The sequence below is a fragment of the Eretmochelys imbricata genome, chromosome 27 (assembly GCF_965152235.1).
Source record: "Eretmochelys imbricata isolate rEreImb1 chromosome 27, rEreImb1.hap1, whole genome shotgun sequence".
NCBI lineage: Eukaryota > Metazoa > Chordata > Testudines > Cheloniidae > Eretmochelys > Eretmochelys imbricata.
The window spans coordinates 3,670,091-3,682,057 of record NC_135598.1 but is presented as its reverse complement, the minus strand read 5'-3'; the positions used below and the strand labels follow the sequence as shown (position 1 = coordinate 3,682,057).

The 11,967-nt window shown below is 56.1% G+C and overlaps 1 protein-coding gene across 1 annotated transcript in view; it reads right to left on the bottom strand.

Annotated features, from left to right (window-relative positions):
• Positions 1 to 7,415: 7,415 nt before the first annotated feature.
• LOC144257828 (alpha-2-macroglobulin-like protein 1) overlaps positions 7,416 to 11,967 on the bottom strand; it is a 51,513-nt gene continuing 46,961 nt past the window's right edge. Inside the window, exons 29-36 of the mRNA XM_077805998.1 lie at positions 10,855 to 11,066; positions 10,386 to 10,601; positions 10,111 to 10,235; positions 9,584 to 9,674; positions 9,094 to 9,162; positions 8,539 to 8,641; positions 7,783 to 7,824; positions 7,416 to 7,450 (exon numbers count right to left, since the gene is read on the bottom strand). Coding sequence (XP_077662124.1) covers positions 7,416 to 7,450; positions 7,783 to 7,824; positions 8,539 to 8,641; positions 9,094 to 9,162; positions 9,584 to 9,674; positions 10,111 to 10,235; positions 10,386 to 10,601; positions 10,855 to 11,066 — 893 coding nt within the window. The remainder of the gene's footprint in view (positions 7,451 to 7,782; positions 7,825 to 8,538; positions 8,642 to 9,093; positions 9,163 to 9,583; positions 9,675 to 10,110; positions 10,236 to 10,385; positions 10,602 to 10,854; positions 11,067 to 11,967) is intronic.

Sequence of the window (11,967 nt, the reverse complement as noted above, 5' to 3'; positions counted from 1 at the left end):
CTCCCTAGCAGAGAACTCTGAAGCTGGGGGAAGGAGATCAGGTAGTGGAGTATCCGTAGGGACACATATCTTGAAGAACTACAGTTACTGCACAGGGTGAGTGTCTCTCCTTCAAGTAGTGTCCCTGTGGGTCAGTGGTTCTCAACTATATACCATTATATACCAAATATACCATTGTGGGCCGCATATGCAGCTCTCTATATGTTATGTGGGCCTCATCCACACAATAGATACACTACTTGTATGGCCCTTAGGATGTCACATGGGCCGCAGCTGTGTGCTGATTGGGCCACAAGCGGCCCATGGGCCAGGGTTGAGAACCACTGGTCTGAGTTCTCCACTTCTCTAAGGAGGGAGGGGTCTTCAGAGTTGAGTCCAAAACTGAAGACTGAAAAGCCGAGCCAAACACAGCCTCAGAAGCTGAGTCATAAATTATTGCATAATGTTCCAAAAAGGTGTGAAGGGGGGGTTGTATAAATTGCAGCTCCACATATTTCAGTAATGGGAACGTTCTTAAGAGAGGCTACTGAAGTAGAGAGAGATCTCGCTGAATAAGTGAATACTCCAGAAGGAGGTTGGAGATCAGAAGACTGATAGCAAACGGTACTGCAGTCAGAGATCCATTTAGAGAGTCTTTGCTTGGGAATTGGAGATCCCTTCGATCTGTCTGCAACAGACATGAACAATCTGGGAGATTTTCTAATGGCTTAGTCCTGCCCAAGGAAAAGGCTAATGCCCTTTTGACATCATGGGTATGTAATACGTCCTCCTTGTTCAGGTGTGATTTAGGAAAGAAAACTGGAAGATGAGTAGACTGGTTAATGTGGAAATCAGAGGACACCTTCAGTAGGAATTTGGGATGTCAGTGCAATATGACTGTGTCCTTAAAAAATACTGTGAAGGGGGTGGAGGGTATGCCATCAGATCCCTTGTCTACCCAACTCTTCGAGCAGAAATGCCATTTTCATCGATAAGTCAAGAAGGGAACTGGCTCAAAGGGAGGTCCTGTAAGGCACCTAAGCACTAAGTTGAGGTCCCAAACTGGGGTAGGATATTTGACTTATGGTGTGATTATATCTCATCATGAATGCCTGAGAGCTGGTGATTCTAAATGGCAGTGTTGCAGACAAATATGATGTGCACTAACTAAATCAAGACGTTTCCTTTCTTTATAGACTTGGTGGTGCTGGTATGCTGCCCATGGATCCCAGTATGGCCAATCAGGGGGCCCATACGGCATACGTGGGAGCACCCAAGAGTGCCATAGGTACAAGGTGCCTTAGGTAGGAGCACTCTTGGGTGCCCCCAACACTAGAATGGAACTTGAATGTTTCTTTTGTGAATACGTTCCATCTCTAGAATTCTCCAGAAAAATATTCCTCTGATAGCAAAGAGGAGAGCCCTGAACTGAAATGTGGGAGATTGATGAGAAATCCCCATCATCATCATCACCGTCCATGTCACTTTGTAGAGGTGGCGCTCCGGTAGAAGAATGTGGCGATTCCATTGGTGACTATCCGGAGATCTGGGTACCGAAATGGATCAGTACCAAACAAAGGTGAGTCAGACATCTCTGCTGCCGGAAGGCCCTGTGAAAAGCTAAACTCCTGCAGTACCAACGTGGTGGCCGTACTGAGGTGGCAGCCTGACCAGCGGTGATTGTGACAGAGGGAGCAGACGGTATCGTAGGCTTTATGCATTCCCAGGAATGTTCACTAGCTGTTAGCCTGATCTTCAGCGGTACCAAAAGGTTAGGTACCGAGGGCCTGGCTTATTCTACCAGTACCAACTTAGAAGAGGTGGATGAAGGGAAAGCAGTGGATGTATTGTTTCTTGACTTTAGCAAAGCTTTTGACATGGTCTCCCACAGTATTCTTGTCAGCAAGTTAAAGAAGTATGGGCTAGATGAATGCACTATAAGGTGGGTAGAAAGTTGGCTCGATTGTCAGGCTCAACGGGTAGTGATCAATGGCTCCATGTCTAGTTGGCAGCCGGTGTCAAGTGGAGTGCCCCAAGGGTCGGTCCTGGGGCCGGTTTTGTTCAATATCTTCATAAATGATCTGGAGGATGGTGTGGATTGCACTCTCAGCAAATTTGCGGATGATACTAAACTGGGAGGAGTGGTAGATACGCTGGAGGGCAGGGATAGGATACAGAAGGACCTAGACAAATTGGAGGATTGGGCCAAAAGAAATCTGATGAGGTTCAATAAGGATAAGTGCAGGGTCCTGCACTTAGGACGGAAGAACCCAATGCACAGCTACAGACTAGGGACCGAATGGCTAGGCAGCAGTTCTGCGGAAAAGGACCTAGGGGTGACAGTGGACGAGAAGCTGGATATGAGTCAGCAGTGTGCCCTTGTTGCCAAGAAGGCCAATGGCATTTTGGGATGTATAAGTAGGGGCATAGCGAGCAGGTCGAGGGACGTGATCGTCCCCCTCTATTCGACATTGGTGAGGCCTCATCTGGAGTACTGTGTCCAGTTTTGGGCCCCACACTACAAGAAGGATGTGGATAAATTGGAGAGAGTCTAGCGAAGGGCAACAAAAATGATTAGGGGTCTGGAACACATGAGTTATGAGGAGAGGCTGAGGGAACTGGGATTGTTTAGTCTGCAGAAGAGAAGAATGAGGGGGGATTTGATAGTTGCTTTCAACTACCTGAGAGGTGGTTCCAGAGAGGATGGTTCTAGACTATTCTCAGTGGTAGAAGAGGACAGGACAAGGAGTAATGGTCTCAAGTTGCAGTGGGGGAGGTTTAGGTTGGATATTAGGAAAAATTTTTCACTAGGAGGGTGGTGAAACACTGGAATGCGTTACCTAGGGAGGTGGTGGAATCTCCTTCCTTAGAAGTTTTTAAGGTCAGGCTTGACAAAGCCCTGGCTGGGATGATTTAATTGGGGATGGGTCCTGCTTTTGAGCAGGGGGTTGGACTAGATGACCTCCTGAGGTCCCTTCCAACCCTGATATTCTATGATTCTATGATTCTCCTTTGTCGCCTTGATCCCCTGATGGAGGAAACCAAAGATCTTACTGAGCTGGAACCCTTAGAATCTTGGGGTTCACAGCACCTGAGGAAGCTGCAGCCTTGTGGGAACCAAGTCAGGAACTGGTGAGGTGCTGAAGTAGTTGTCTCACTCGTTCCCTATCTGGGGAACCTGAGCTCCGTTTCCTAAAGTCTTTGTGAGAGGATCCCTGAGTTTTCCTCTTAGAAGCTCTGGGAGAGTGTTGTGCTATAGTGGTTGAAGTGGCTGACTTGCTCAGAGACTGGTGTACATGGGGGGCAGACAGTCCCCTGGCCTGGGTCAGAAGCCAGACGGAGGGAGCTCTCCATCGTTAGGTCACACAGTTCAATCTCCCGGTTCTTTCTGGCTCTCGATTTTTAAGGCCAGGCAAAAATTACACCTTTTGTGGCTGTGTGACTCCCTGAGGCAACGAACATACTGGGGATGCCTGTCGCTCACCAGGATAACCTCCCAGCACAAAAGGCAATCTTTAAAACCGGGAGAGCTGGGCATAACTTTCCAGCCATCTAAATTTCCCCACAGGGAAAAACTGAAAGGACAACGGTCCTTACTACAATTTAAAAAAAAACTAAATTACTACAACTAACTAAGGTGTGACGCAGCAGGGAGTGGGGTGGATTTGACCTGGGAGTGTTGCCGGGGAGGTTCACTGGGACTGTCTGCATTGTGGATGGGAGACTTCCCCTGAAGGAAGATACCTGAGGCTGTAACATTAGCCAGGAGGCGGGTTGGGAGAGCTGACACCTTTGCCTGGGAAACTGGACAAAGGCTAGAGGAGGAGCTGGGGGGAGGGAGAGAGAGCCTGCTGGAGGGGTTTTTGGTTTCAGTTTGGAGCTGAGTGGTGAAACGCAGGGAACCCCAGGGCTGAGGTCTAAGCTCTCTGCCCCCCAGAAGGACTTGACTGAGGGGTCCTGGTTGTACTTACAAGCTCTGTTTGGGACTGTGTTCCCGTCGTCCAATAACCTTCCATTTTACTGGCTGGCTGAGAGTCACGGTGAATCCCAGGAAGAGGGGTGCAGGGCCCCGATTCCCCCACACTCCATGACAAAAGCTAAATACAACTATGAGGAAAAACCTGCAGTTGAGGTAAGCTCAACTCGGACTTTGCTCATGAGGAGAGGAATGGAGAGCCTACCTTATGAGACAAGACTTGAGCTTGGCTTGTTTCGCCTAACCAAACGAAGGCTCAGGGGAGATCTGATTGGTCTCTACAAATTCATGAGAGGGTTAACCACCGGGGAGGGAGAGGAGTTAAGTTAAAGGGCAATGTTGGCACAAGAACAAATGGATGCAAGAAGTTTAGGCTTGACATTAGATGAAGGTTTCTAACCGTCAGAGGAGTGAAGTTCTGGAGCAGCCTTCCAAGGGAAGTAATGGGCGGGGGGAACCTAACTTGTTTCAAGACTGAGCTTGATAAGTTTGTGGAGGTTGCCTGCAATGGCCTATGGCCCATCTGTGACTGCTGTTAACAAGTATCTCCAACAACCAGAGATGGGGCACTAGATGGGGAGGGCTCAGCGTAACTACAGTAAATTCTTTCCCCCTGTCTGGCTAGTGGGTCTCGCCCACATGCTCAGAGTCTAACTGATGGTTATATTTGGGGTTGGGAAGGAATTTGCCCCCAAGTCAGACTGGCAGAGACCCTGGGGAGATTTCACCTTCCTTTGCAGTGTGGGACACTTAGTGGTTTGAAGCAGAGTAAATGGCGGATTCTCTGTAACTTAAATCAAGATTTGAGGAATTCAGTAACTCAGCCAAAGGTGGGTGGGTGAGATTCTGTGGCCTGCCATGTGTAGGAGGTCAGACTAGAACAGGGGTTCTCAAACTTCATTGCATTACGACCCCCTTCTGACAGGAAAAATTACTACACGACCCTAGGAGGGAGGCCTGAAGCCTGAGCCCCACCACCCAGGGTGGGGGGGCCAAAGCAGAAACCCAAGGGCTTTAGCCCCAAGTGGGGGGCCTATAACCTTAGCTCCACCAACCTTAGCCCCACCATCTTCAGCCCCAGGCAGTGGGGCTTGGGCTTCAGCAAGTCTAATGCCAGCCCTGGCAGCTCCATTAAAATGGAGTCACGACCTATTTTGGGGTCCCAACCCACAGTTGGAGAACCGCTGGCCTAGATGATCAGCATGGTCCCTTTTGGCCTCAGTCTCTCAGTGCTGGGTACCAGTGGGACAACTGGAGACCTGCTGACCCCAGAATCGGCATGGGAGGCAGCAGCAGCTAGATCAAGCCACTGACGTGACTCTGGAGATGATACCAGTCTCTGAGGAGGCTTTGCTGCCACTGCAGCACAACCGGGGGCTGCACTCAGAGGAACGCCCAGGAGCAGCCTGCTGGGGAACCAGCGGCAGAAACGGGAGAGGCAGAACTCGCCCCGGAGCCGGGTAAGTGTCTGGCTCCATGTTTGTAGCTGCTAATACAGGAGTGGGAGGGATTTCGGGTTTATGTGCCAATGCGAAAGTAACGACAAGGGTGGGCCAGCAGCGTGTATCTGCCAATGGCGGTTTGCACGCCAGCACCTTGGTGCCCCACCCCACCCCTCCCGCTCCACCTGGAATTCAACATGGGGAAGCAAACAGTCAAACAAACGTTTCAGCTTTAACTTTTATTAGGAACTCGCACACTCTTGCCAAAATGTGCTGGGATGTTAAAAATAAGAGCCTTATATTGCCTTCCTGTGACTACAGTGTAATCATACACCTATAAACAATTAAATGTATGGGGTGGGGGGAGTCCATTTAAGTTACATGTAGTCCATGGGTGAGGAAATCATGTGTCCGAAATATGGCTGGGGGTTTGTAGGCAGCCCAGAAGTGTGCCGGGGTAGAGGTGGGGGTGTGACGGCCTGCAACAGCAAGGTTGAGGGGGCAGAAGAGGCAGAGTGGGGATGGGGCCTTGGGCATAAGAGGCGGGGCAGGGGGCTAGGCTCCCCAAACGGGGGTTTGGGGGGGTGCACACACCACCCATGCCTTTGCACCTTCTCTCACTCTCAACTTCAAAATCACTCTCTTCTGGCTCCTTTCCATCAACTAGGCAACTGCTTCCTCTAAACTCAGACACCTTCCCTCTGTCCCCCTGTGGCTACCGCCCCATCTACTCCCCTGTTCCAGGGCAGCTGGCCTCTTGAAATGAAGCAGGTCCAGCTCCCCTTGCTAGAACAGGGGCTCCCAGTGTGGCCAATTAAAAGAGTGGGGCAGCACCTGGGCTATGGACAGCAAGGCTGGCAGTAAGGACGGGATGTTCATGGAGTAGGAGGCAGTGGGAACGTGCTGGGCGAAAAGGGGCGCCAGGCAAAATGCCCTGGTAGGTGATGCTCTGTCAGAGGAGCACAGAAGAATCTGCGAAAGGCCCTGAAGCAAGAGGGACTGAGAGGCAAAGGGGGAAATCCCTGAGCATGGGCTGAGGATTTGTTTTGTTGGTTTTATGTTTGGGAAATAAAATGGCCTGAGAAAAGACACTGGGTGTGGCAGCAGCTCCTCCATGGGCTGGGGACAAGCCAGCACCTTACATGTCCTTTGCCTCCGAACTCCTGGACTCCACTCCGTTGCCTTCCTCCCCTGGCTGGAGGGCAGCTTTGCTAAAGAGCTCAGCCCCCAACCTGCACCTGGCATGCTGACGGCTGAGAAATCTGGCCACCTGTTGGTATCTAAATGGAGCTGGATTGGCCTGGAAATTCTGGCCTTACTCTCTCCTGGATCCTCCCTGCATCTGGATCCTCTCAGCAAAGGTGAATTGGCATAAACCACAGCTTCCGAAAGCCCCTCTCCGGCAAACTGCGTGACCGCTTCTGTAGTGTGACATACAATTGGGGATGGGACTGCAAGGATTGCTCTTTGGGACCAGGCAGCTGAGGCTGAGAACTACTAACTCGCTGCATGGGTGAAATGAAAAGGGTTGCTAAAGCCACCATAGAGGGGGCAAAGGAGGGGGCGGTCACCAGGTGCTGACACAATGAAAGTGACCAGGCTCTAGACAGTGAGTCAGGCAGGGGCCTTGGGTGCTCTGTCCATTCCAAGCAGTGCAGTTAGTGAGGGAGCAGGCCAGCAGCTGGTCCTAGCTGGGTAGGTCCCTGCCCAAGGTGTCCGTTTGCTTTGCACTAATCTTTCGCCGTCCCTCTCATTTTCGTGGTGAATTGTCACGGGAGCAGTGGGATGTTTCCAGAGAGAACGGGGAGGCATTGGCCGAAGAAAGCGCTACGAATCCATGTCTCAACCGCGGGGCTGCAGCCTCCTTCCAGCCCAGGGCCAGGGGATAGGGCAGATGGTCCGGGAAGCAGCAGCTGAGACAAAGCCTGTCCACGCCCCACCGCCCCGATCCTGGGGTGTCTGGCTGCCGGCTGAGCACTCTTGGGAGGGGAGGGGGCTGCCCAGCAGCGGTGAGGGCGTCAGCGGGAATTTCCCATCGTGTTCGCATCAGGAGCTTTAAACAAACACAAACATCCCCTCAGACAGGATCAAAATCACCCACACATACCTGCAAACACCTGTAGACATGGCCCCCCAGAACTCTCCCAACACCAACAAAGACCCTCCCCACAGTCACCCCCCGCCCTCAAGACAGATTCCCTTGTGCCCCACATAGACCCTTCTCCCCAGATGTCTCTCCCCCCACACACATGGTCCTGGTGGGTTCCATGCTCCCATCTCCCTTACTTTGCCATCTGCAACACACACAGACCTCTCCCGCCCATTGACTCCCCCCACCCATAAAGCTGTAGGGACTGGAGTTGTGTGTGGGTACATCACACCTACCTGAGCCGCACGGGGCGCTGTACTCAGCCTCTGTGTGTTCACCTGGAACAGCAAGGGATGTAAGGAATGGAGGAGAGACCCAGTGGGGGGATGTGAACCGCTCCCCCTAATCCCACACAGGCAGAGTCTGTTACCCCAGCGCCAGGGGATCCCTCCTGCAGGTCTGACCCCAAGAAGGGAGTGGGAGGTCGCCCCCCGCTGTCTGAGTGGGGCTGTGAACTCCAGGCACTCATGGAAACCATCCTGCCACCTCCTGGCCCAGCACAAAGGATTCTGGGGGATTCTGAGGAGCTGCATTGCAGGGTAAATGTGTGGGGCCCTGGAGAGGAGTGACACACCTGCTCTGGCCATTCCTGCTGGGAGAGCTCCAGTTACACCAGCCTCATGCGCCCCACGAGCCCGAAGAGCACACGGCTCCCATGTCCCTCCCGGTGAGCCGACGCCACAGATCGAACCCAGGAACATGCCTCCAGCAGGTGTCTCCAGCTTGACCCCTGCAAGCCCCACGGCTGGTCATCTGCCAGCATCTGCCCAAGTGCTGCGCTCAGGCCCGAGCAGGGGGAGATCAGCTATGGACACGGGTCACAGGGAGCAGGGGGGATTCCAATGGCACCACCCTCTAACAAGGCACTGGTTGTGACACAGAGCCCGCAGGAGTGGCTGTAATTGGGGTGGAGCCAGGACAGGACACCCCCTCTGCAGCCACAGACTGCGCCATGGGGCCCGCGGGAGCGGCTCTACCAGGGCGGGACTCACCCGTCTCGTAGTAATCGTACAGTCTCACTGGGGCTGCTCTGAGATTCTTCACAGGGAAATCCTGCTCCAGGGAGAAGGTGAAACTCGCTGCCTCCTTCGTCAGCTACCGAGAGAGCGACAGAGCGAGCCCCTGGGCTGAACGTCTGCCCTGGCAGCTCTAACCCCCTCCTCCCCGAGGCTCGGACTGGCCCAACCCACTTCCCTCTGCCCCTGCGGCCTGGAGCAGTGAGAAAAGGCTCCCCCTGAATCCCTGTTCCACCCCCCTGCAAAATGTGACCCCTTTCATCACACTCATGGCCCAGCTCCAGCCTCCACAACCCTGAGCTCCCCGTCGCTTGGTTCACGGCCCTCTCTTCGGTTTGGCTGAGTCTGGTTCCGTCTCCCCGTCCTTTATGGAAACGGGTCACTTGGAACCAGGGGAGATTTCAGTGACCCCACGCTGTGCGTGTGACACAGAGCCCATGAGAGCAACTGTAATGGGGGTGGAGCCAGGGCAGGACACGCCCTCCCCATTCACACCAGGCCCCCCCGGAGCCCCGAGCTGCCCACACTCACCTGGTCCAGATAGAGCGTCACCTGGTCGTTCTGCACCTCCAGCCTCTTCACCAAACGCTGCTTCTCCAGCTAGGAGCAGAGGGAGGAAACGGCTGAGCCAGGAACAGAGGGGCTGGGGCAGGAGTGTCTGCTCTGATGGGGGCTGGGACATGGGGCACCAAATGCCCCCGTTGCCGAGGGGCCTGGCTGCCACCCTCCACATCAGTCACAGCTGAGCACTGGGTGTCTGCTGGGGGAGGGGCGAGAGTCTAGACCTGGGCGTCCTCTTCTGGGGGAGCTAAGCAGGGTCAGGACCTGCTCAGTGACTGGATGGGAGACCCCAGGGCTGCACAGTGACCTGCTGCAGGGGGGAGGGCTCTGCAGGGGGAGCTCCCCCGGGGGTCAGAGCTGCAATCTGTGTTCTCCTGGGGGTCTGGGCTCTCCCCCATGGATCAGCCCCTGGTTTCACGCTGTGACTGGCCCGGCCTGTTCTCCTCCCTGGGAAGCTCACCTGCCGCAGGGAGCTCTTGACGGGGCTGTAGCCGGATGGCAGCTTGGCCTCGATGATGGCCATGTTGGTGGCTGAGCGCTCCCCGCTGTACCTGCAACAGGAGCCCTGTGCTGAGGTCGGGGTTTGCCCTGGATACAGACCCCAGGGGGATGGACAGGGAGGGGAGGCCTCCCGTCTTCTCAGCCCTGCCAGCGTCTCTAATGCCCTCTGCCTGCTCTGGGCCATGAGCCCCGCTAGCCCCCGGCCAGCCCTGAGCTCCCCAGACAAGGGGCCCCGGGCCCAGGAGCTCCTTGGGAGCCGACTGTCCATTAGATCAGCCCCGGGACCAGCCCTTTAGCCCCTGGCACATTCCAAGGGGGCCCCTGCCTCTGCCCCGAGCCCTGGGGGTGGATGGCTCCCACAGCGATTCCAGCCATGCCCCGGCCCTGCAGTGGGGCGGCTCTGCCCCGGCCATTTCCCTACTGCCTGGGGCCTGTCCCTGCCCCCGGGAGCTCAGACCCAGATGGGTGGGGGGTTGGGGCTCATACCGGGCGTGCACGACGAGGCCGAAGTGGGATCTGGCGCTCTCGGTGCACTCCTTCGGCTCCGTCTCCACCTGCAGGTCAAAGGTCACGGCGCTCTTTGGGGGCGGCACGTTGTAGCGCAGAGTCAGCTGGGAGAAAAGCAGGAGGGCTGAGGAAGAGCCTGCTGCGTCCGCCACAGCAGATCAGAGCCTGGGCCCAGAGCCAGGTGCCGTGGGGCAGTGCCAGGGCACAGCCAGTCATCGCTGGGCCAGCTGGTCCCCAGGGGCCCCTGCACTCACCTGCACAAAGACACAGCCCTCGCCGCTGGCCTGCACCGTGTACTGCCCGGGGATCTCCTGCAGGGCCGCTCGCTGCAGCACCAGCCGGTTGGCGTTCTCCACGTGGAATTGCTGCCGGGCCCCGGCCTGGGAGCTCACTGTCACCGACACAGCCCCGCTCGTGCTGTACGTCAGGGCTGCGTATTTGGCCAGGGCCTGCAGGGCCACCACCGTGTCCTGGGGAAAGAGAGTCACCGAGCTGCTGTCACGCTCTGGGGAGAGGAGCCCGGCTCAGACTCACTGCGGCAGCATCGGGACCTGCCGGGGCGCTGACATCGGGACCCTGGCTCCCGGCCCCTGAGGGCAGGGGGCTCGGCCCCCAGGACTCCCTCTCCCAGGAAGGGCCTGGCTCAGCTGTGGAGATGCAGCTCCTGGCCCCTTCCTGCACCAGGGTCCCCGCGCTCATCTGCCCTGAGGGCAGGGGTATTACCTGTGTGGAGGCAAAGCCCCCGTAGGGGTTCTGCTGCTTGCTGAGCCAGCGGACAATCTGGGTGGCGGTCGCCATGTCGGCAGCAGACACATTGGGCAGGGAGAGATAGGCCAGGAGCACGTAAGCCGTCATCTCCACCTCCGCTGACGGGGCCTTGTTCCCGTAGGGGCTGGGCAGGGCCTTCACCTTCCTCTGCCAGTGGAGCTGTCCCCCTAGGAGAAGGGCCGAGGGAAGGGCAGCCCCATGGCTGCAGTTACAATACAGTGGGTCACCTGTTTGCTTTCCAAAGGGGCTCCAGGGGCTTCCCAGGCCAGAGGGACGCCTGCCCCGCACTGAATCAGTCACCTCTGGGGCAGGACATGGCAGCTGATTCAGAGCTCACAGGAGGGCTACAGAAGTGTAACACGATGCCCCTGCGTGGGTCGTCAGCAGGGATTGAACCCTGGCCCGCTGGCTTGAAACTCCTGAACCTCTGGTGTCTGAGCTAAAAGTTGAGCCCAGGTGGGTCACTGGCTCCAGGCAACCCCTAAGCCTCTGGGGTGCAGCCACTAGAGGGGGGCAGAGATCCCCTGTGTTAATTTGGCCCCCTGCTCAGAGCCTGACCCAGCCAAAGGGCATGGGGCAGAGCTGATGCCGAGTTAACACCCCCCTCCTGAGTGATCCCTGGGGCCTTGAAGTTGGGACCCTCACCCGAGGGCTGTTTCAGTCCAGTGTCCAATGGGCCCTCAGTGCACTCCTAGGAGCAGAGCTCAGTCTGAGCTCAAATGGAGCCGGTGAGAAGCCCTGAGGGGGCGCATGGTGCAAACAGAGGCATACCCAGAGGCCTCCTCCCCGCCCCAGCCCCGCTCCCAGAACTGATTTATGCCTAGTGCCGTCACTGCTCGAGGGGGGCAGAGAGCCCCTGAGTGAATGTGCAGCCCCCTGGGGCTGGGAGCAGGAGGGGAGCACAACCCAGCTGAAGGACAGGGGTTGGAGCTGACGCCGTGTTATCACCCCCTCCAAGGGATCCTAGGGACCTCGCAGATGGGTCCTGTTACCCGAGGGCTGTTTTACCCCAGTGCCTGGCAGCCCCTCCCCCAGGAGCAGAGCCCCCACCTCTCCTTTCTCTGGGGC